Here is a 24,053-nt window from a genome sequence, read left to right as displayed (position 1 = left end):
AGCATTCCAGTCGATTGGCCGATCGCTTTCCCGGGGATGATAATTCCCCTCGAAAAAGGTAATAATAATAATAATAATTTGGTGGCTCGATCCACGGCTGGTTGTGGCGGACGCCGCCGTGCGCAATCGGCTGCCGCGCTTCGCCCACAAATCACACGGTCAATTCGCTTTCAAGTCTCTTCTGCGAAGCCCTTTGAGACATCTCGAAGACGAGATAAGGCGCTGTATCAAATGTGAGGATTATTATTATTAGTAGTAGTATTATTATTATTATTATTATTATTATTATTATTGTCTCTGCCTCCTCTTCTCCGCAGGTTGTTCTCTCCACGACCATGAACGTGGATGGACACGTACTTGCTGTCTCGGACAATATGTTTGTGCACAACAACTCCAAACACGGACGGAGGGCACGACGGCTAGACCCCACGGAAGGTAACACTCCCTCCCTCCCTCCCTCCGCAAGCCGCGCGTGCACACACACACACACACACACACACACGTGCGTGAACCCACATGCACGGACGCACACACTAAACGCGCACGCGCACGAGGACACGCGCGCGCGCACACACAGAGACACACCGCACACACATGCACGCACGGACACGCACACTCCAGATACACACACATACACTACACACATATACACAACCCGCACACACACACACACACACACACACGATACACACATATTGAGGTACATACCACACACACATACTGACGCACACCGCTCACGCGCTCACGCACGGACGGACACACACTCACACCCCACACGCAGACACACACGCACCCACAGAGGCACACGGCTGATTGACAGTGATTGATACCCGCGGAGACAGAGCTCGGCAAAGCCCTGGCCTCCTGCTATAACCGTCAGCCCGACCCCCCCTGACCCTGTCAGCACTGGGGCTGTGACGTGATGGATTGAGTTGAGTTTGGATGTAGCTTTGGAAACCGTATATCCTCCGACAGAGTGAGAAATCATCAGACTCAAAGCCAGGCTTCCTCTGCCCTCCCCCCCCCCGCCCCCTCCGCGCCCCCCACCCCCGCAGCTCCCCTCCACTTCTCCCAGATCCCTTCCTCAAATCCCCCCCCTCCCTTCCCCTCCCCTCATTGCTCGCTCACTAACCCCCCACCGTCTAACCCTCTTCGATACACACACAGACACAATACGAGACAACATCACATTATAGACAGCGCCTTTCACGTCGGGAGGACATCCCAAGGTTGGGGGGACGGGGGGACGGGGGGGGGGGGAGGGGGAACGGAGCGTCGGTCAGGACCGACCAACCGACCGACTGGGAAAAACCCCTACCTCTCTCTCTCTCTCTCTCTCTCTCACTTGGAAGTGTAGTGACTGTGAGTTTTGCAAGGGGCAGGTTTTTTGGGGCGCCCGAAAAATCTGAAACCGTGGAGCTGGTGGGTTTTTTTTGTGCGAGGGGCGTGTGTGGGGGGGGGGGGGGCTGCGTTGGGTTAGTTTAGTCTGTCGTGACGATACCGTGTCCTTTTTTGAAACCGTCAGCGACACCTTCCATCAAAGCAGTCAGTCCGAGCGAGGGTTGGACAACCGGAGGAGCCATGGTGATCATCATCGGGGATAACTTCTTTGACGGGCTGCAGGTCCTCTTTGGCACCATGCTGGTGTGGAGCGAGGTGAGTCTGTCCCTTTCTCCCACCGCCCCACCCACCCTGGCTCTCAACTTGCGGAGCGCAGTGGTGGAGAGAGAGCGCTCGCCTCGCAAGCCTGGGTTCGATTCCCGGCCAAGCAGGAAGAAACCTCAGGCCGCGTTTCCTAATTTAGGCTTATTTCCATATTTAGAGCCTAATAATAATCCCTCCAAAAAAAAACAATAATAAATTGGTCATTTTCAATCTACGACTGTTTGTGGGACATTGCTGTGCGCAATTGGCTGCCGCGTTCGCCCACAAATATACAGTCAATTCACTTTACAGTGTGTTCTGTGAAGCGCTTTGGGACGTCCTCCCGACGTGAAAAGCGCTATATCAAATGCAAGGATTATTATTATTATTATAGGCGCAACTGGCGGTACTTCGCCCACAAATGCACCGTCGCGGGGCCGCTTCACGGGGTATTCCACGAAGCGCTTTGAGACGTCTCGATAAGGCGCTGTATCAAACGGCAATGATTGCTATTGTTGTGGTAGCTCTTGCGTTCCCGTTGCAGCTCCTCAACACATCGTGGAGACACGTCAAAGGGCTATGATTCGAGCCAAAGTTATTATTTTTATTATTAGTAGTATTACCCCCGGAAAAGCCGTCCGCCAATTGACTAACAACCGGGTTCCTACTGACTGCTGGTAACCAGAGGCGCGCGCGTGTGCGTGTGTGTGTGTGTGTGTGTGTGTGGAGTAAGGAAACTTGTCCAACATTTCGCCCTGACCCGACCCGCCCGTGAGTCGAAACCCGGGTCCTGTCGCTCTCAGGATTATATAATAATTACTATTGTTGTTTTTCAGCTGATCACTCCTCACGCTATCCGAGTGCAGACTCCTCCGCGACACATCCCGGGAGTGGTGGAAGTCACTCTGTCCTACAAATCCAAACAGTTCTGCAAAGGTGCCCCGGGGAGGTTCATCTACACCGGTGAGATGAGATTCTGGTCGCGTTCGAAGCCATTTGCTTTATTTCCACTGTCGTTCATTCGTCCTTTTGGTTCAGACGTTAAAAACCTGACTCTCTCTCTCCCCGTCTGCCTGTTCGGGTGGACGTTAAAGGTCTCTCCCGCGATGACTCTCTCTCTCTCTCTCTCTCTCTCTCTCTCTCGCTCCTGGTGTCCTGGCCGAAAAATCCCTCGAATAAAATTTGTCGGCTGCGTGTGGGACGCCGCCGTGCGCAACTAAATGCAAGGATTATTCTTATTATCAAATAGACGTAAAGTGTGCGCGAGCGGAGGGAGAGAGAGAGAGAGAGAGCGAGAGAGAGAGAGAGAGAGAGACGAGCGTCGAGAAAGAGAGATGGAGAGAGACACAAAGAGCCAGGGAGAGAGAGGGGAGTGAAAGGATTGAGTGAGTGAGCGAGCGAGCGAGCGAGCGAGTGAGTGAGTGAGTGAGTGAGCGAGCGAGCGAGCGAGCGAGTGAGTGAGTGAGTGAGTGAGCGAGCGAGTGAGCGAGTAAGTGAGTGAGTGAGTGAGTGAGCGAGCGAGTGAGTGAGTGAAAGGGAGAGAGAGAAATGCGTCAAAGGAAACAGGAAAAGCCGCACTCTCTCCGAGGGAATGAATCTAAGTCTCAGGGCTCTTGCGAGCCTTTCTCGAGGCTGATCCTGTATGGATTAGCACAGTCTCTTCCAGTCGAAATTTGCATTATTAAACGCTTGAAGCAAACCTCCGCATTCCCTCCGGGGGATTAAACCTCACTAAGTTTAGTGTTGACTACATTCATGGTGGGGGTTGATCTCAGACCAGCCCAGCTTCCCCCGGTGGGACGAGTCGTCTTGTCAGATATTTAACTTCATGCCATTCCCTAATTGTTAAATAAAAACTCAACGCAAATAGGAGCGGAGGCTCCGAAACCTCTCTGAGGAGGCTGCGGGAATGAAAGGGGGGGGTTTCAACCCTCCCCCACCCCCCCACCGGTGTTCCCAGTTCGCCGATTGGCGGATGGCTTCTCCGGGATATTAATCCCTTTACAAAAACAAATTTAAAAAAAAAAAAATTGGCCACTCAACCCACCGCTGTTTGTTGGGACGCCGCTGAGCCAAATTGTCTGACCGCGTTTCGCCCACAAAGTGTGCAGTCAATTCACGGTCTTCGAGACGTGTCAAAGAGCTTCACGTGAATTGACTGCGTGTCTTGTGGACGCAAATACCCCCAATAAGGCAACCATATTTGATAAGGCGCCATGTCAAACACAAGGGTTATTAATTCCAGGCGTTAAGCAGAGAGGAAGTGTCGGCTGCCCTTTATTGATCGTGCAATCCACACCTGCATCCGGGAGAGAATAATATTATGGGCTGATGAGCCGGTGGTGAGGTTTGAGCTATCGAAAAGCCATTCTTCAGGCCCTAAGTGCTTCCTCCCAGCGAGGCAGTTGCTGACAAACCAATACACTCTTTGGCCAAAAGAAACGGGGGCATCAATTAATCTGTGAGAACTATATTGACCCAGTCATTGTCAGCAATGCTCCCAGGTCAGCAACAACGCAGGTTAGAGACACAGTAAAGCTCCTCTACACTGTGCGTCCACACTCCCAGGTCAGGGTTAGAGACTCAGCAAAGCTCCTCTACACTGTGCGTCCACACTCCAGGTCAGGGTGAGAGACACAGCAAAGCTCCTCTACACTGTGCGTCCACAATCCCGGGTCAGGGTTAGAGACACAGTAAAGCTCCTCCACACTGTGCGTCCACACTCCCAGGTCAGGCGTTGGTCAGTCAAAACCAAACCCTTGAAACCCTTGGGTCAAGAACCAGATACATGGGATCTCAGTGCGTCGAGTTGGCTTGAGTTTCCTTCCAAAAGATTCCTCCTGCGCTTCCCACAGTCAGCAACTGACTGCAGCTTCTCTCTCTCCCCGCGCCAGCCCCACTCCCTCACCGCCCCCACCGCCAAGCTCGTCTCAGAAAAGGGTTAACCTACAGTTCCGTGAAATCAATCTCTCTAATTTCCCACTGGAGCCCGGATTCTCACTGTGCTGCTTTGCTCCATCTGTGAGCTGTAGAGAGCTGAGGCTGTAATTTATTGGGACGTCTGTCTGCACAAACAGAACAGCACTAAACTCCCTCCCTCCCCTCCCTCCCCTCCCTCCCCGGCATTGCCAGGGGAGGCTTTCATCACCGCCCACTCCTCAGCGCTCGCTCTGCGCACGCTGATGTAAATCGCCAGTGGTGCTCCCTCCTGCACCGCGGTGAATTATTCAACCGCCCTCGCTGAAAATATTCCTCTCGCCCTTTGTTAAAACTATCATAATGTTAGTTATCGTCCTCGCGCTCCATCCGCGCGCGCGCGCGTGTGTGTGGAGGGAGTAAGGAAACTTGCCCCGCATTTCGCCCGGACCTGAGCCGCCCCGGGTACCGAGCCAACCCCGGGTCCCTCTCGCTTGCGAGGCGAGAGGGCTCTAACCGCTGAGCCACGGTGACTCCAAACGGTGACCAACGCACTCGCACAGCGACACGCGCTCGCACAGCGGAGACGGACGCAGCGTGCGCCATGCGTCGTCGTTATTTGTTCGATTGCCCTCTTTGCCTCCGCAGCTCTGAATGAACCCACGATAGACTATGGATTCCAGAGGCTGCAGAAAGTTATCCCTCGGCACCCGGGAGACCCAGAGAGACTGGCCAAGGTTGGTGTGAGCTTCGCGCTGCAGACGGCCTCGCCCCTTCCTCTGTGACCCGCTGACCCGCCTTTGCCCACTCTCCCACCCCTACCCCATAACATTGTTACCCCCCCCCCCACCCCCCCGTGACTGGCTTGCCCCAGGTCTCAATTTACGTCTCTCTCTCTCTCTCTCTCCGCCTGTTGTGCTCTCCTCAGGAGATGCTGTTGAAAAGAGCGGCAGATCTTGTGGAAGCTCTGTATGGAGGACCACCCAATAACCAGGTACGAGGGCTTTCACCGCGGAGTGTAGTGACTGCGTATCTGTTGGCGGACGTGCCGAGGGATGGGTGAGGAGAGGGCAGGGGAGAGTTGGCAACTCCTAAACTTCTCAATTTGTGTGCTTGGGTGTCTGTGCGCGTGTGTGTGTGTGTGTGCGGGTGTGTGTGTGTCTGTTTCTCTGCGTGTGTGCATCCGTGTGTGTGTGGATGCACGTGTGCCCGTGTTCGCACGTGTGTCTGTGTGCAACCGTGCGCGTGTGTGTGTGCGTGTCTCTGCGTGTGCATGTGCGGGTGCGTGATTCCACAGGAGATCATCCTGAAGAGAGCAGTGGACATTGCTGAGGCCTTGTACAGTGTCCCACGCAACGCTGGCCAACACCCAGCCCTGCCCAGCCCGGGCAGTCACAGCACCATGATGAGAATGAACTCCTACAGCAACCAGCTGGGGGTCAGCATCTCAGAGCAACAGGGCAACGGCCAGGGTAAGGGGCGAGAGCCAGGCGGTAAGGGGCCACAGCCAGGGGGGGAAGGGGCCACAGCCAGGGGGGGAAGGGGCCACAGCCACGTAGGGAAGGGGCCACAGCCAGAGTAAGGGGCAAGAGCTCAGAAGGTAAGGGGCCAGATCCAGGGTAAGGGGTAAGAGCCACTGTAAAGTGGGAAGAGGCAAGAGCAGGGGGTAAAGGGGTAAGGGTATGGGGAAAGAGGGGGAGGGTTAAGGGGCAAGAGCGGGGGTGAACAGGGTAAGGGTATGGGGCAAGAGAGCAGGGAAGGGGGATAAGGGGTAAGTGTGTAAGGGGTTATGGGGAAAGAGTGGGGGGAGTGAGGTCAGGGGCAAGTTAAGCCACGGTTCAGTTATCAGGCACTTACTGCACGGTTTTAGCGCGGGGTGTAGTGACTGTTTTTCTGACAACTGACGGGCGCGCGGGCGCGTTTGTGTGTGTGTCTGCGGTAGGTTACATCCACAACAGCACCAGCCTGTCCCCCCGAGGGTATGGAGCCACACACTCCCCCCAGCAGGGAGGCTACAGCGGGGTCGGGGGCAACCTGAGCGGCTACAGCAACGTGGGCATGTCCAATCTGGGTGTGCCAGGCTCGCCCGGCTACCTCAACACCTCGCCCGCCAGTTCACCCTACGCCAGTGAGTCTCTATTAATAACGCTAGCAATCATAATAGCGACAGCAATAATAGTGATAGCAATCACAGTAATAATAGCCGTTAAACATAATAATAATCCTCGCACTCGACACAGCGCCTCTCATCGCCCCTCCGAGACGTCTCAAGGCGCCTCACGGAATAGACGGTGTGGTATGGTCTTGAGACGGCAAACCAATGTGAACGCACGCACACGTGTACAGAAACACGCACGCACACGTGTACAGAAACACGCACACGCACACACGCGCGCACGCACGTACATACATAACACGCACGCATCCACACACGCGCACACGCACTACAGGCGTGCACACACGCACACTCAGACACAGACGTACAGACGCGTACACGCATACAGGACACGGATGTGTCGGACGCCCGGCTCTTGCTCGTCTCTAATTTATGTTTGTTTTTGTTTTTGTTTTCTTTCCCTTTCTGATCGCTTCTCCCCACCTTCCCCCTTTCTCTTACCCCCCCCCCACCCCCCTCTCTCTCCCCCATTCCCTCCTTTCCCCTATTACCCCCATCTCGCTCCCCACCCCCACCCCCAATGCCCTCCTCTCTCCCACTCTCTCTCTCCCCATTATCCCTCTCTTTTCACCCCATCGGTCTCTATGCCCCATTCTCAATCCCTCCCCCATTCTCCCACCGCTCTCTCTCCCCCCCCCCGCCCGCCCAATGGCCTCTCTCTCCATCATTGCCCCCCTCTTGCTTCCCTCCTGGTCTCTATGCCCCATTATCCCGCACCCCCCCACCCCAATTCCCTCCTCTCTCTCTCTCCCACACTCTCTCCCAATTACCCCACTGAACCCCTCCCCCTCTCTCTTTCTCCCCGGTCTCTCTCCCCCATTACCTCCTCCTCCCCACCCTCTCTCTTCACCTCGGTCCCTATGCCCCATTTTCCCCCCTCCACCTTTCCCTCCTCTCTCTGCCCCCTCTCACCCCTCACCCTGCCACCACTACCCCCCTCCCCAACCCCACTCTCTCGCAGTCATGCCCTCCAGCCCCACTGTGGCCTCGGCGGTCCCGGTCTCCTCCAGCCCGTGCTCAGTGTTGCCGTTCTCCTCTGCGGCTTTCCCCTCCGTGAAGCAGAGGAGTGCATTTGCCCCGGTCATCCGTCCCCAGCGCACCCCCTCCCCCACCTGCCCCGGGGGCAACAGCAGCGGATTCCGAGGTGAGGACACGTTTACGATCCCCAGCCCACCCCCACCCCACCACGCTCCCCCCCCCCCACACACACACACACTAACCCCCCCCCCACACACTCATCAACCCCCAAACACCAACCAACACACACACACACCCACCCCCACATACACCAACACCAACACACATACGCACAGACTGAGAGTGTAAATGGTGAGCAAAAAAAAAAGAAATCTGCACGTCGTTGTGTTAAATGTATATGACCCCCCCACCCCCACCACCCTCCCCACCCCACCACCCTCCCCACCCCCCACCCCCCACCCCACCCCCCATCCCCTGCGACCGACTGCCAGAGCGTGCGCGCGTGTCTGGGGCTCAGCCTCTCTCGCATCCCCCCCCCAGCAATCTGTTCAGCGTAGAGCAAAAAGAGAGGCAACAGTTAGAAGTGAGAGTTAAAGTTCAACTCCCTCCCTCCCTCCTCCCTCCCTCCCTCCCTCCTCCTTCCCTCCCTCCTCCCTCCGCGCTTGACGTGTAAGATGTTCTGTACTGCTTAACACTGATGGTTATCAGCCAACGTGTGACCCATTGGGGGTCGGAGGTTGGTTAACTCCCCCTATTCTCTCTATTCTCCGTCCCCTTTCCTGCGTCTGACCCCACCACCCACCCCGCCCCCACCCCCCCCCCACCCCAATCTCCGGTTAAACCATCGTCGGACGTGCTTTCAGGCGGTCCGGCAACCGAATTGACTGTGTATTTTCCGTGCGGAACACGGCAGCCAATTGCGCACCGCGACGTCCCCACAAACGGCCGTGGATTGAAGTGACCGATTTATTATTATTTTTTTTTTAAAGGGATTATTACCCCCGAACAAGCCAATTTGATCCGCCAATCGACTAACAACCGGGTTCCTACTTACTGCTAGGTAAACAGAGGCGTGTGTGTGCGCGCGCGTGTGGGTGCGTGTGCGCGCGTGTGTCTGCGTGTGGAGTAAGGAAACTTGCCCAAGGTTTCGCCCTGACCCGACCCGACCCGCCCGGGAATCGAATCCAGGTCCTCTCGATTGCGAGGCGAAGGGCTCGAACCCCTTTGAGCTACAGGACTCCACGAACCATGTCTCTGTCATCACACAGGCCATGACTGTTGGCTCTTTGCCAGAGTTATATCGCTGGCGCCTCAGTATTTATGTGGTGTGTGCGTGCATGTGTGTGCGTGTGCGTGTGTGTGTGTGTCTGTGGAGGGGAGGGGAGGGGGCATTGCATTGGGAAATATATTGACACGTACACGTTTAAGGACCCGCTCAGGGTTTGGTAAACCTGTGATCCAGAGGAGGACCTCTCAAAGCGGTTCACAGGGTTTTGCAAAGTCCCCTTCGACCGTCCGTGCCTTCAGTCATCACCCGCTCGGGTGCAAAAACCCCCCCCCCCTCATTGTCCAGCGCCTTGAGGCGTCCTCCCCACTTGAAAGAAATATAGAAACAGGAGGAGGCCATTCAGCCCCTCTCCAGCCTGTTCCGTTGATCATGGCTGATCTGTACCTCAAGTCCAATTACCAGTCCTTGGCCCTATCCCTTATTACGCTGACCTGACAAATTCTGGCCCCACTTTATGGAACTCCATCCGACATTCCCGTCACTTCGCTCCCCCCCCAACCCCCCACCCCCCCCTCACCCTTACCCCCTTCAAGGCGCGTCTCAAAACCCTCCTCTTCGACCGAGCCTCCGACCACCCTCCCTGCCCTCCCTGGCCCTCCGCCCCTTTCCGATCCCGAACCCCCCACCACCCCACCCCACCCCACCCCACACCCCCCCCCAGCTCGGGTCTGAATCCCCCGACATCAAAGGCAACTTGTTGTCATCGTTGTTGACGTGAGGGCTCGAAGACTCAGGGTTCTGACTCAAAGGCGAGCAAGCGCTACAAACCGTGCCATTTCCACCCCCTCCCCCTGCCTCGTTACCCCCCCTTCTCCCCGCAGTTACCCCCCCCCCCTCACTACATGAGGATATAGGTGTCGGGTGTATTTATTTATCTTTCTCGCTCTCTCTCCCCCTCTCTCTCTCTCTGTCTCTCTTTCAGCCATGACTGGTCTGGTGGTTCCCCCAATGTGAGGCAACTCTTTTCCTGTCTCGGTATCAGATTCCAGGGTCAGAGTCCAGCCTCTTAAGAAAACACCGTCGGAAAAATCCACAGCAGTCAGTCAGGAAAATCTTAACGCCTTTTGCCGAGAGGTTACGCAAGGAACAGATGTTGGACTTTTAATGGACCCGACTTCATTTCCCTACAGCTCTGTGGAATATCATCTCCACTCAGTGGGTCTCTGTGTAGTCCAGTACTTTATGTGAGTGATGGGGAGAAAGAGAGAGAGAGAGAGAGAGAGAGAGAGAGAGAAAGAGAGAGAGAGGGAACGAGAGAGAGGAGAGGAGACTTTTTAAACGCAAAAAAAAAATGCAATTTTTTCTATTTTGTATAACTTCACCCCATTCTCTCCCCTCTTTCTTCTTCTCTCCCCTCCGCTCCCCACCCACCCACCCACCGACCGCTCGCTCGCTCTCTCCATTGTGTTTATTTTATTGTGTGGCTCTGCGTGTGGGGAGTGGGCAGTGGTGGGGGGGAGGGGGTGGGGGGGGGGGGAGGCATTTTTTTTTAAAAAAAATCTTTTTCAATGAAACGTTGGCTTGTTGCGGAGAGAGAGAGAGACAGAGAGAGAGAAAGAAGGGGAACGAAAATAAAGACGGAAAGGATTTGAGGTTTTATAAACAAAGGAGTTGATGAAAATCTCTTGGGCGGAAATGTAGCTCCGAGTTATGGGTTCGAGGGGTGAATTTTTTTTTTAACGGTCATTCAAAGAGACAATGCCCTCTGCTGCTGTTGTCCATCTGCTTCTTCGAGACCGGTCTCCTCTTCGACCGGTCACCCTCTTACCCCCCACCAACCACACACCCCGACCCCCCCGACCCCCGCCCGCTCCCTGACCGTCCAGCGCCTTGGGACGTCCTCCTGACGCGAACAGCGCTGTGTAAATATCATTTGCTCGGCCGTTCGGTTGCTTTGCTCCCTGATCCTCCCCGAGACTGTCGCGGGCACTTCACGCAGAAGGTGCAAAAAAAAAAAAAAATTCCGCCCTTTTTAATGCTTATTTCTACGCCAGATTAGTTCCGATCCACCATAGCTTTGCACTGGATTTAAAACTAATCCCAGCAACCAGGTCTCACCCCCCCCCCCCCCACCCCCACCCTTTCTCACAAATAAAAATAATTCGGTCACTCGACCCACGACTGTGCGCAATCGGCTGCCGCCGCGTCTCGCCCACAAAAACTCACAGTCACTACACTTTACAGCATATCCTGCGGAGCACTTTGGGACGTCCCGACGACGCGCTAAGGCGGCTGGATGTATCGAGAGCCGGGATTATCCTTATCATCGCTATTAAGAGTTTGGAACAATAAATCCTGCGCCGCCTGAAATGTTCGCGTCGGAAACCCCGACGGAAATTCTCACACTCTCTCACCTGCGTTCCTCCCGTCCCCTCCCTGCTCTGCCTTGGGGGACACTATCGCTTCCAAACAGCGAGACTGAGCCCGTAACTTATTGTATTAAGAGTGCGTTTCTATGCATACGTATATATATATATATATATAAATATATATATCTGAAAAAATGTCAAAAGGATAGAAAATTGTGAAGGTATTTTCTCTTGGAAATCGAGCCCTGACGACTGAGTCTCTGTAGTGAAAAGATCTTACTCTATCATAGCACCTTTCTTTAAGTCCATCTCTTCAGCCCAGGAGTGGCTCACTCGCTCCCATCCCCACGCACTTGTCGGGCAGCCGGCCAGCTCCCCCGCATCGCTTTTGACTCAAAAAAGTACTCGCTTTGATGTGTTTTTTTTTTTAGTTCGCGGTTTAAATACGCTTTGGGGGAGAGACGGGAGAGAGGAGAGAGAGAGAGGGAGAGAGAGAGAGATAGGGAGAGAGTGCGGGAGGAGGGAGAAGGGAAGAGGGTAAATCTGTAGCTGAATATTTATAATAATCCAATTGTGTTTGAACTGTTTATAATGTTAAAATTGCGGTGTGGATCGAAAGGGACAACTTTGCCCCATTCGGGGTTTATTCCTGTAAGAATAAGGACCCTCGCTTCGTCACACTTTATTGTGGTTCCTCCTTCCCCACCCACCCCCTTGCCCCATTACCCCACCCACCCACCCACCCACCACCCCCCCCCCACCCACCGCCTGCGCCCCCCACATTCTCTCTCTGTTGTGTGTTTGATTTGGATGTGTTTGTGGTTGGGGTTACGGGGAGTTATGGACCACCGCACACATTCACCCCACCTTCTTGACCCTCAATGACTGATCCAGCGTTGGACATGTGTGTGTGCGTGTGTGTGCGTGTGTGTGTGTGTGTCTGTGTGTGGGGGGAGGGGGTGGGGGGCTGGGGAGGGGGGGTGGCACTTAATGTAATTTTTTCTCCTCCCCTCCTTTGCTGAAATGTTTTTCTTTCCTCTCTTTTTTTAAACTCCCACCCACCCCCACCCCCACCCCCCCTCACCCCTCCCTCCCCCCACAAAAAAAAACAAAAATAAAAAGTAAAGTGTATAAGTTTTTCTGCTGATCTCTCGCTCACAACAAAGAACCGGGGAGGGGGGGTGAAGGGAGGATGGGGTGTGGTGGTGGGGGGGTGGGCGGTGATAAAAATAATCCTGGCGTCTGATGGAGCGCCTTATCGCGTCTTCGAGACGCCTCAAAGCGCTTCGCAGAGGGTACTGTTAAGTGGAGTGACTGTGGATTTTGTGGACAAAATACTACAGCGTCAAGTGAAGGCTTTCGTTTCCCATCGAAACGATGAGCTTTACGATACAATTCATCCACAAACTACGCAGTTCATTCTGTTTTAATGGAGCACTGTTATCATTTCTAATGTAATCGTCTGGCGGCGTATATGTGGGGCGGGCGGCGGGGCGGCGGCGGTGGGGCGCGGGGGGGGGGGGGTGGGTGGGTGGGGGGGGAAGAAATGGGAGCTTGAACTTCTTGAAACGGCCAGGAATTAAACTCGTTAATTTATTGACTGTCAAGCAAAACAACGGTTTAATTATCAGCGCTTCGAGTGATTAATCAGGCCACGAGATATCGCTTCTGAGGGCAGAGTTTCTTTGTAGCCGGTGTTAACACTGGGAGGAAAGATCAATAATTCAGCTGTTTTAATTGACTTGGCGAAGGCATTTGTCTTGATTGCTGAATGCACGCACTTGTTTGAAGAGGGCCCTGCTTGCTACTGTGTTTATCCTTCCACCCTGTCAAACCTCGTCGCTAACTGGGGCTTCAAAATCCTGTCCCTGCTGGAATCTCCGCAGAAAATGTGCTCTGCATTAGCATTCCCGGCGCGTAGCTGTGTGGAAAGCCACAGCCCGGAAACGGGCCACTGTGCGGTCGCGGAAACAGGCCATGAGCAATATTAATAATAATGATGATAATAATAATAATAATAATAATCCTCGCATGTGATGTAGCGCCTCATCACGTCTTCGAGACGTCTCAAGGTGTCCCGCAGACGGGCGCGGATCGAGTGACCAATTTATTATTATTACCATTTATTTTCTCAAGGGATTATCGTCCCCTCGGAAAGCAATGCGCCGACCGGCTAACAACTGTGTTGTGGAGGAAAAATCTCAGCCCGAAGCTCTGGGTCACTCTTGCTCTATCCCGCCGCCTTGCCCACTTTCTTCCTTCCTTCCCTTCCCTCCCCGATTTCAGGTCAGGCCAGAAGACCTTCCCGTTCGACCGTGCCTGCGGTCACCTTTCCCCTGGCTCCATCACTGTCCGCCAAGTGCTGGCCTGCGTGACGGTTGGGGGGGATTGGGGGGGGTGACGCTGTGTACATGCAAGTTTCTGTTATTGTTGTTGCTCGGAGGTTACAGCTGTAGCCCTGGACGGTCAGGGTCAGGTCTGACGTGAAGACATTAGAGGTGTCTCAATCACACACACACACACACGCACACCAAAGCATCAAGGAACCGGTGGGAGCGCTTTACCCCCACGCAGGAAATGTGAGGTTTCCCTCGGTCAAACGTCAGCTGCCGGATAAAGTCCGAGTGCAGACCAGACGTTAAGAGCTTTACTCAACACCTCGCCTTTGGTCTCTCTGATGTGGCCTCCGGAGATGGTCGGCTGTAGCCATTAAGGTTCCCTTAGATCATTATCCACAGACGGGATACCTGGCTCTCAATTAACAAAGCCAAGAGCTCGCCCCTTGCAATGATGCTCTCCCCAAGCTGCCAAATCTGACTGAGTTCCCGTTCTTTTTCTCTCCTGGACTTCGATAATAACTATCAAGGGAGAAGGGGAGGGGGAGGAGAAGTTTGCAGGGCTGTGGGGTAGAGAGAGCGCGCGGGGGAGTGGGATTGATTTGGACAGAGAGCCATCACGGACAGGACAGGACGGGTCGAATTGTAGATCCCCTTCTGTGCTGTGTAATTCGATGATTCTATGACCTCTAAGACGTCCCACAAACGGGAAAAACAACAGCAGGAGCACGAGGAGGCCATTCGGCCCATCGTGTCTGTGCCACTGCCGCCTATTTTTTAAATTAAATTTTAATTCAACTTTCCATCTCTTTTTTTCTCTCTTCCACCTGCTCACACCGCCCCCCACCCATCCCCTCCCCTCTCCCCCCACTACTCCCCAAATATTGGTATTATTCTTCTCAGATGATATATATATATATGGTTAGAGCGCTCGCAAAAGGACCCGGGTTCGATTCCCGGGCGGGTCAGGGCGAAAAGTTGGGCAGGTTTCTTTACACACACACACACACGCGCCTCTATTTACCGGCAGTCAGTAGGAACCCGGTTGTTAGTCGATTGGTGGATCGCTTTTCCGGGGGGAATAATCCCTTCAAAATAAATAATAATTTGGTCACTCAATCCACGGCTGTTTGCGGGGGACGCTGTCGAGCGCAAATCGGCTTCCGCGTTTCGCCCCAAAATACACAGTCAATTCACGTTACAGTGTATCCCGTGAAGCGCTTTGAGATGTCTCGAAGACATTATAAAGCGCTGTATCAAATGCCAGGATTTTTACAGACCCGGACGCAACACGGAAGGGGTTAAGGCCATGTTCCAAGGTTGCGCTCGGACAGAATCCCCCCCCCCTCCTCCTCTTCGCCTCCAAACCCCCCCCCTCCACCCCTGCCTCCGCACACTGGGAAACCAATTAGCATCTAAAGCCTTATCTGCTGCACAATAGAGCCAGCGCTCGCACAGCCAAAAGAAGACCTCAGGGATCACAGCATTGATCAGAGTCAGGCAGTAAAGCTCTTCTCACTCATCATTACCGAGCCCAGTCTCTCCCGGGACAGACCCACAGCAACACGCGCGCGCGCGCACACGCACACACACGCACGCACAAACACCGGCTTACAAACCCGGGCATGTGGCGTCCCCTGTAGCTCAGCGGTTAGAGCCCTCGCCTCGCAAGCGAGGGTTCGATCCCGGGCGGGTCAGGTCAGGGTGAAACGTTGGGCAGGTTTCCTTACGCCCTTACGCCCGCGCCTCTGTTTACATGTTGTTGTTGTTGTTGTTGCTGTCGACAGTCTGGGTTCCAGCTACTGTTGGGAGATAGAGAGAGAGAGATAGAGAGAGAGAGAGAGGTCGGAACCGCCATGAGTTTGTTGGGCAATCTCCAATTCCACCCGCGAGCGAGCGGGTGCAATTTCGGTCCACAACGCCTTGGAGAGAGAAGTTTAGCTGCAACTCGTTCGGGGAGTTTCAAACAGGAAATTAAAAATGAAATGCGGCATTTTTTTTCTCTCTTTCAATTACCGAGATTTGGGGAGGGGTGGGGGGAGGCTGGTGGGGGGTGGGGGTGGTGTGTGAGGAGAGAGAAATTACCCTCGCTGCTCCTCTCCTCCTATCAACAGGGCAAGCTGGGGTGTCCAACAGAGCCCGATCGCAAAATCATTAAGTGCATCTCTAGGCTGGGGAGTGTGTTTTTCATTCCCCCCCCACCTCCCACCACCACCCCCAAAGTTCCACTACACGCGCACGCACACGCACACACGCGCGCGCACACACGTCCGTCAAATGATTCACCTTAACACGAATCGCAGCCCAACGTATGCAGTGTTTGACTACATGTGTTAGGAGCACTGAAATCTGAGACATTAAACGACCCCCCCCCTACCCCTTCCTCCCCTGACTTGTTGCCTATCCAACCCCTCCCCTCCTCACCCGTGTCCAAGCCAACTGTGGAGTCCCATAGCTCAATATTTAGAGCATTCCCCTCGCAGGCGAGAGGACCCGTGTTCGATTCCCGGGCAAGACAAAACCTTAGGCAACTTTCCTTACTCCACACACACACACATATGCCTCTATTTACCTACAGTAAGTGGAAACCTGTTACGTTCGTCGATTGTTGGATCGATCGCTTTTCCGGGGGTAGCGAACCCTTCAGACAAAAAAATAATATTAATTTGGTGACTTAATCCTTGACTGTTTGTGGACCGCTAAGCGTTTCTCTGAAGGAAGGTTTCTCTGTTGGCAGAAACTCCTGTTATTGTGTCATCAATAGGTCACAGCAAATCTCCAAGTGGGCTACACCCAAGATTTGCTTACTGTTGACTTGCCAAGGCCACAATATCTGACGAAAGAAACCCGTTCTACCCTCGCAAGCTCAATAGTAATATGAGTCATCTTTGCTCTTGTGGATCCCTGTAACGTGTAACATCTCCGAGTGTTTCGTGGCGAGTTGACGCTCAGTGTTGTGACCGTGACACAGACTGCGTTGAATCCGCATCTTCACCACACGGTTATTGCGTACGGCGGTAAATTCCGTGACGCGTTGTGAGACAGTCTCTCAACGCGGACGGAGCGGTATCAAACGCAAGAATGATCGATATTCAACCCAAGAGAGAGACACGCAAAATGCAGTCTCTGCCACAGGCAGAAAAAACCCCACAATCACCCAAACACTCACACACACACACCTCATCACCGAGTATCTTTCAACGCACGAGGAAAAGCAGTCACTTCTAATTAAACGCCAAACCAGCTCAGAGCAAGAGAGACCCTTTATTCTCCCAACACGTCTTGCGGCGCAGTGGGCAGAGCACTCGCCTCGCAAGCGAGAGGACTTGGGTTCGATTCCTGACAGGATGAAATGTTGGCCAAGTTTCCTTACTCCACACGCCTCTGTTTACCTAACGGTAAGTGGGAACCCGACTGCTAGCCAATTGGTGGATCGTTTTTTCCGGGGGTAGTAATCCCTTCAAAAAAAATAATAATAATAATGGTCACTCAATCCGCGACTGTTGTTGGGACGCCACTGTGTGCAATTACCTCCCGTCGTTTCGCCCGCAAAATACGCAGTCAATTCCCTCCACAGTATGTTCCGCGAAGGGCTTTGAGACCTCTCGAAGGCGTGATAAGGCGCCGGACCAAATGCGAGGATTATTAATTATTATTATTATTGTTGTTGTAAACTCTTAACACTTCCCGTTCGACCTGAAAGCACCATTGCTTGTGACCAGGTAGTGAAAGGGCTCGACCGGAGCTGCGTATTGGCAATAAATCACCGAGTCCTCATGGCACTTTGTGCTGAAAATGTAGTGTTCAATAAAACAACAGGCTCTGGTTTTCAACACTCGGGTGACCCTTGTTAATTGACCTCAGCATGATCCCTCCATTAATCATTCCTCACACAGGCTAACCTCCTGCCTTACATCATCCAACCTGTAGTGTAAATAAAACAGTCGAGAAATTTAATGGAATTTCAGTCCAGTTGTCTTTTCGAGGCAATGTCTCGCAGCTCTTGAGTCGGTCCGGTGTCCGTCCATGTGCGGCGGTGGTGGTGGGGGGGGGGGTGGGGGAGACGAAAGGTTAATCGTTGCCGCACGGTTAAGGTGTACGTTCAAGAACTGCGGGAAGAGAGAAATAATAATAATAATAATGGGAATAATCCTGGCATTTGATACAGAGCCTTATCGGGGGCTTCGAGGGGGGTCACAACAAGCGCTTCACGGGACAGACTGCAAAACGGGTTGACCGTGTGTTTTGTGGGCGAAGCGCGGCAGCCAACTGCGCCCCGGGGCGTCCTGGCAAACAGTGGCGGATTGAGTGACCAAATTATTATTTTTGAAAGGAATCTCTCTCTCTCTCTCTCCAGTGTGACTGGCTAACAATTGCGCTGGGGGAGTAAAAAAATTGCCGATTCACCTCGCTGACTGTTTGTTGGGACCTTGCTGTGCGTAAAATTGGCTGCCACATTTAACAGTGACTCCTAATTAGCTATGAATGCTTTGAGACGTTAACCCCATATGATCAGGCGCTGTGTCGTATGCAAGGATTATTATTATTATTATTATTACTTCTCGTACAGCCCAGACCGACTGACTCTGGCGTCAAGTACCTTGGGGTGGTCAGGATAGGGTCTGGTCACAAAGTTTCCTGACTAGTGTGTGACAGAGAAGAGAATTGTACGTAGCGGCAGGTCGGTCAGTTGGAATGAAAGACAAAGCTGCTCCCTCAGCTGCTTGATTGCCGTCTCGCGGTTTTACTCCACAATAACGAGAATTGATCCTTGCATTTCATACACCGCCTTATCACGTCTTCGAGACGTCTCAAAACGGAAATCGACTGTGTATTTCAGCCGTGGATCGAGCGACCAGATTATATTTTCATCCGCCAATCGACTAACAAGCGAGTTCCTGCTTACCGCTGGGTAATCAGAGGCGCGCGCGCGCAAGCGTAAGGAAAGTCGTCTAAGGTCTCGCCCTGCCCGCCCGGGAATCAAACCCAGTTCCTCTCGAGTGCTCTAAGCACCGAGCTGGACGCACGCACACGAGCGAATACGCCCGCGCGCGCGCGCAGAAAGAGTGGCTTTAACGGCCAGCGGTGAACTGGTTAAACGCGGAACATGAGATCCGACGCTTCGAAGTGCCTCTTCTGGGAAAGCACAGCATTGATTTCAAACGCTGTGGACATCAGAAAATTACCAGAAGCATCTGTCATCGGATCGAGCTGCTAGTTTCATTGTCCGATTGCAAATTTAGCGAGACAGAAACACCTGGGCTGATGGTTGCCTGACTGATTGCTGTGGGAGAGCCAGGCACCATCCTCACTGCAGTTTCCTTCTCTGCTTTCCCCCCAAACATGTGCTTTTACTTTTCTCCTTTCGCCTCAGGAAATATCAGGACAGTGAAAGCAGAAAAATGATTTCTCTTCCAAAAGGTTGGCTCCTTGGAGGAAACCTCCAAAAATAACGGCCACGTGATTGGTCATTAATCACTCCGAAAATCCACCAGCCTGAAGCTTGGGAGCTCTATCTGCCAGCAGTTGGATAGTATAGCGCAGGAAGCATTTTTCCAGCAATAATAATAATAATAATAATAATCCTTGCATTTGTTAAAGTGCCTGCAACGTTTGAGCATCTACGGAGCGCTTCGCAGCGAGCTGCGCTCAGGGGTTAGAGCCCTTCGCCTCGCAAGCGAGAGGACCCGGGTTCGATTCCCAGGCGGGTCAGGTCAGGGCGAAACATTGGGCAAGTTTCCCTACTCCACACACACACACACACACATCTCTGTTTACCGGCAGTAAGTAGGAACCCGGTTGTTAGTCGATTGGGGGATCGCTTTTCCAGGGGGTAATAATCCCTTAAAAAAAAACAATTGGTCACTCAACACACGACTGGGGAGGTTTGGGGGGAGCCCCGAGTGTGTGTTGGGGTACCTGCCGGAGTCTAAACAGCTAAAACCGCACAGCTTGCCCATTGATATCACCGTCTGGCAAGCTTTCCCGCTGCTTGTCCAGCGAGGACCATCGTGGTTTGGGCTTGCAGGAACAGGAGCTGTGTGGGAATGACTCCCCGCCCAAAGTGACTGGTCTGCCCTTCCAGGTCCTGCCGACCTACATAGCGCACCTTCACTGCGCTATGTTGGACAGTGATTAAATTGGGACTGCTGTTCCCTTTCCTCGCTAAGTCGGAGACCTGAGCTCGCGTGTTTAGTCGAGGTTAATCCAGTTAATTTTAGCTCAAGGTTTCGATGATTTTAGAGCCACGTTTCCCCCCGGTCCAGAACAAAGTATTTTCCCCGGATCCTGCCCCATTGTGGTGAATGATGTATCTCTCTTCAAAAGGCAGCGAAGCACAGTGACGAAAAATAGGTCAATCGGATCCAGTGTCGCACACAAAGACGATCTCCTGGGCCTTCCTTCCAAGGTCTAAAATTCCAAAGAGAAAGAAGCTCCGTGGCAGCAGCAGGCGATGCCTCGAAGCTAAATCCTCTCAATCTATCCTCCTGGCACTCCTATAGTGTGGTCTATTCCTGTCCCGCACAGAACCTATCCCACTCGTGAAGAATTGAACGACTCGCTCGAATTTCTGAAGCCCTGCGGCTCAGTGGTTAGAACCCTCGTGTCGTAAGCGAGAGGACCTGGGTTCGATTCCCGGGGGTCGGGTCGGGTCGGGTCAGGGCGAATCCTTAGGAAAGTTTCCTTACTCCACCCGCGCACGCGCGCACAGCAGTAAGTGGGAACCCGGTTGTTAGTCGATTGGTGGATCACTTTTCATTGGCAGTGAAACCGAACCTTCTATTGCTGTTCTTTGTACAGTCTAATAATAATAATAATAATAATAATAATCCTTGCACTTGATATAGAGCCTATCACGTCTTCGAGACGTCTCAAAGTGCTTCAAAGAATATGCTGCAAAGTGTAGTGACTGTATCGTTTGTGAGGGGTGGGGGGGAAACCAGGCAGCCAGCGTCCCCCCCCCCCACGAACAGTCGTGGAATGAGTGATCAAACAAACCCTAGATTTGAGAACACCTATTTACCGATTGGGTTTACGAAGCCAATGGGAAACACAAGATATTTTTATGGATGTCCTCACCGAAGAAAGTTGGACCTCTCCGCAGCTCTACGGGGAAAAAAAGCAACATGAATGTGGGAGTGAAGTCCACTTGAGTTCAGTAACTGCTGCAGTAACGAACACCCACGCACCACAGATGTCCGGTTAATGAATCCGCACGCAATTCAACCCAGACCTGGACCACACCAAAGCATCGACACATTTGAGACCCCTCGAAGCCGTGATAAGGCGCTATATAAAATGCAAGGATTATTATTATTACTATTATTATTATTGTTGTGTGTTAATTTGTGTAGGATAACATGTTAGTTAGGCAAGTGATAGACCCCCAAACCTGTGCGCTATCTGCCCTCCAGTCTGCGTGTAAACCGCCTGTAGCTTTCACTGGCAGAACTCTCAACGTAAAACACGGAATAAAAATTATTTTTTACAAATTGGAGCTACTTTAGAGTGGAAATAGAAAAGGCAAAGATCCTTAAAGCCTATAGTGCGCAGAGCCAGGCCCTCTGCATGTTTCATATCAGTAAGAATTCCAAACAGTGCATTAGGAGTGATTTAATCACAAGGAAAGGATAGAATTCAGGACGAATGAAATACAACCCACGGGAAGAGGAAATGTGAGTGCTCCAACAAACAAAACACACACAGGAAACGAGTGGGCATTGCAGGAAATAAATGGGACACTCGGGAATGCAAGATTCCAGGAGAGTGATGTCAGTCCAGCTCCACACTTGCAGGTGTGTGTGTGTGTGTGTGTGCGCGCATGAGAGTGCGTCTGTGCGTGTGAGTGAGTGTGTCTGCGTCTGTTTGAGTGCGTGCGTGGCTGCGTCTGTGTGTGTGAGTGAGTGTGTCTGCGTCTGTTTGGAGTGTGCGAGTGCGCCTGTGTGCGTGTGTGGGTGCACGTGAGTGCGTCTATGTGTGTGTGTGTGAGTGAGTGTGTCTGCGTCTGTTTGGAGTGTGCGAGTGCGTGCGTGCGTGTGCGTGCGCGCTCATGTGTGTGAGTGCGCCTGTATGAGTGAGTGTGTCAGCGTCTGTCTGCGTCTGTGTGTTATTGCGTCTGCGTGTGTGTAGTACAGTAGCAGAGCATTTGCACGGTGTCAAACTTTGCTGATAATTTGAAGCAAGCTGCGTTGGAAGTTTCTGAGCGCTCTCGCTCAGCCCCAGTAAAAGCAAGACCTGAATGGTGAGGTGCACTCAGGTCACGAAGCGATTGTTGTGCAACCCGAGCGCCGAAGAAGTTTGCTTCACAAAAAGAAAATTTTGGGGTCACTCGGCTGCTTGTGGGGACGCTGCTGTGCGCAATTGGCTGCCGCGTTTCGACCGCAAAACACGCGCAGTCAATTCACTTTACAGTCGGTTCTGTGAAGCGCCTTTGAGACGTCTCGAAGACGGGATAAGGCGCTATATCCAATGCAAGGGTGGTTATTATACTATTACTGCTTTGTCCGAGCTCGTGTCCTGCCTGTCTTCAGTGGGACGGGAAAAGATCACCCTTGGCAAACGGGAAAAGACAAGGGAGCGCTGCGTTAGCCTTCTAATACAGTCACTATAGATTGGGAGGCACTTTTGAGACGTTCGGATGTCTCGAGGAGCAGCCTCCCTTCATTCCTCTTTGTGGGAACATCAAACGAAAGGCGGATTTGGCTGTCCTGATGTCCTAATTGCCCGAACAGCTTATCCATTGTACGATGTGATGAATCAAGAAGTCGTGGTTAGGTGATGTCAAGCATGAGTCTTAAAATTCCAAGGCTTCGAGGAAAAAGAGGTTCTCTGGTCTTGAGGTCCAGAGAAAATTGAGTCAGTTTAAGAAGAGACCGTGCGTTAGGTTTTTTTATAAAGAGCGTAGGATGGGGAATGTTGGATTTGGGAGGAAAAAGAAAAAGATTTAGAGCTTACACCCTGCAATAATATAAAGTAATAATAATCCTTGCATTTGATAAAGCATCTTATCACATCTTCGAGACGTCTCAAAGCGCTTCACAGAATATACTGCAAAGTGAATTGACTGTATATTTTGTGGGTGTTTTTTTTGGAAGGGATTATTACCCCCGGAAAAGCGATCCGCCAACCGACCATCAACTGTGCATCCTACTTACTGCTGGGTAAACAGAGACATATGTGTATGTGGAGTAAGGAAACTTGCCCAATGCTTCGCCCTGACCTGACCCGCCTGGGAATCGAACCCGGGTCCTCTCTCTCTCGCTTGCGAGGCGGGGGCTCTAACCACTGAGCTACAGGACCAACTAATCTTTGCACTGGATACGACACCTTTCACGTCGGGAGGACGTCTCAGAGCGGGCGCCCGACGGGATTCAATGTGACGTGTTAGCGGCTCTGCATTTCGCAGGTGAACCAAAGCCGCGCAAACGTTGTTTTGCTTTGACCGAAGGAACCGGTTTGAAAGAAACGCTTTTGCGGCCAGCACCGCAGAGCAGGGGCTGCAACGTCTCGAGATCATTGCAGAGCTTGTAAATCTTGAGAAACAATTATTGTCCTGAAGACCTAAAACAAGCCAGCGGTTTAGCATTCCTACTGTAAGATGTGTGGACACATGGCCCTCCTAACGATCACAGTATTACCAAACTCTTAGTATTTACCTTGGCTGCGAGGCTCCCCCCACACACACACACACACACATACACACACACACCCTCCCCTCCACAAAGCTTAAGAGATTTTAGTTGTCTAATAACTTTGCGTTGCAGCAAGGAGCTGGGCTACTGCCAAACAAATAGGAATAAATATCCTGCTCGAGAGGAATATGTTTTGTTTTCCTTGGCTTGACACCGGGCAGAACAGTTTCCACCTCATCTGATCTGGTCAAAGGTTTTCGAAATAGCGAGGAGTCCAAAGCGATTCATTATGTAGCTCTCTCTCTCTCTCTTTCTCTCTCTCTCGCCTGCCACAAACAGAATGACTGGATGCTTCCAAATCTGGATGGGGGTCAAGAAGATGTAGGGGTCAGAGGCCGTTGGAGGCAATCCAAGAAAAACTTCACTCTGGGACCGAGCAAGGGAAACAGCCCCAGCCTCTTCTCTCCCAGAACACATTCCATTTCTTCACTTCACTGGGAGTCGGTAATAAATAATTGTCATGTTTGTACGGAGTGTGAAGCGCGAGCCAAGTGCAAGGGCTCGTATAATGCCCTGGTTCACATGTGGATGTCGGAGTGTTTCTGTCGTCGTGAGTAACTTGCTGATTTGCACTCTTGTGGGTTTTTTTTTCGGGGGGGGGGAGAAAAAAAAGCAAAGCGAACAAATTAAAAAGGGGACTTTTCTCCTTTGATATGATTCTACCTGCGGAGAGAGACCGACAGGCGATCGCAACAGAAGCCCAACTCAGTGGGG

General features: G+C 52.5%; 1 protein-coding gene across 1 annotated transcript in view; it reads left to right on the top strand.

Moving 5' to 3' along the window:
- LOC103172999 (transcription factor COE2) overlaps positions 1-10,207 on the top strand; it is a 44,211-nt gene extending 34,004 nt beyond the window's left edge. Inside the window, exons 8-16 of the mRNA XM_042344476.1 lie at positions 318-435; positions 1,526-1,656; positions 2,481-2,607; positions 5,209-5,297; positions 5,489-5,554; positions 5,858-6,032; positions 6,503-6,688; positions 7,698-7,880; positions 9,925-10,207. Coding sequence (XP_042200410.1) covers positions 318-435; positions 1,526-1,656; positions 2,481-2,607; positions 5,209-5,297; positions 5,489-5,554; positions 5,858-6,032; positions 6,503-6,688; positions 7,698-7,880; positions 9,925-9,956 — 1,107 coding nt within the window. The 3' untranslated portion in view covers positions 9,957-10,207. The remainder of the gene's footprint in view (positions 1-317; positions 436-1,525; positions 1,657-2,480; positions 2,608-5,208; positions 5,298-5,488; positions 5,555-5,857; positions 6,033-6,502; positions 6,689-7,697; positions 7,881-9,924) is intronic.
- The last annotated feature ends 13,846 nt before the right edge of the window (positions 10,208-24,053 follow it).

The sequence above is a fragment of the Callorhinchus milii genome, unplaced genomic scaffold (genome assembly GCF_018977255.1).
Source record: "Callorhinchus milii isolate IMCB2004 unplaced genomic scaffold, IMCB_Cmil_1.0 Scaffold28, whole genome shotgun sequence".
NCBI classification, from domain to species: Eukaryota; Metazoa; Chordata; class Chondrichthyes; order Chimaeriformes; family Callorhinchidae; genus Callorhinchus; species Callorhinchus milii.
Note: the sequence above shows the minus strand (reverse complement) of the source record. Positions and strands in the feature narration are given on the sequence as shown.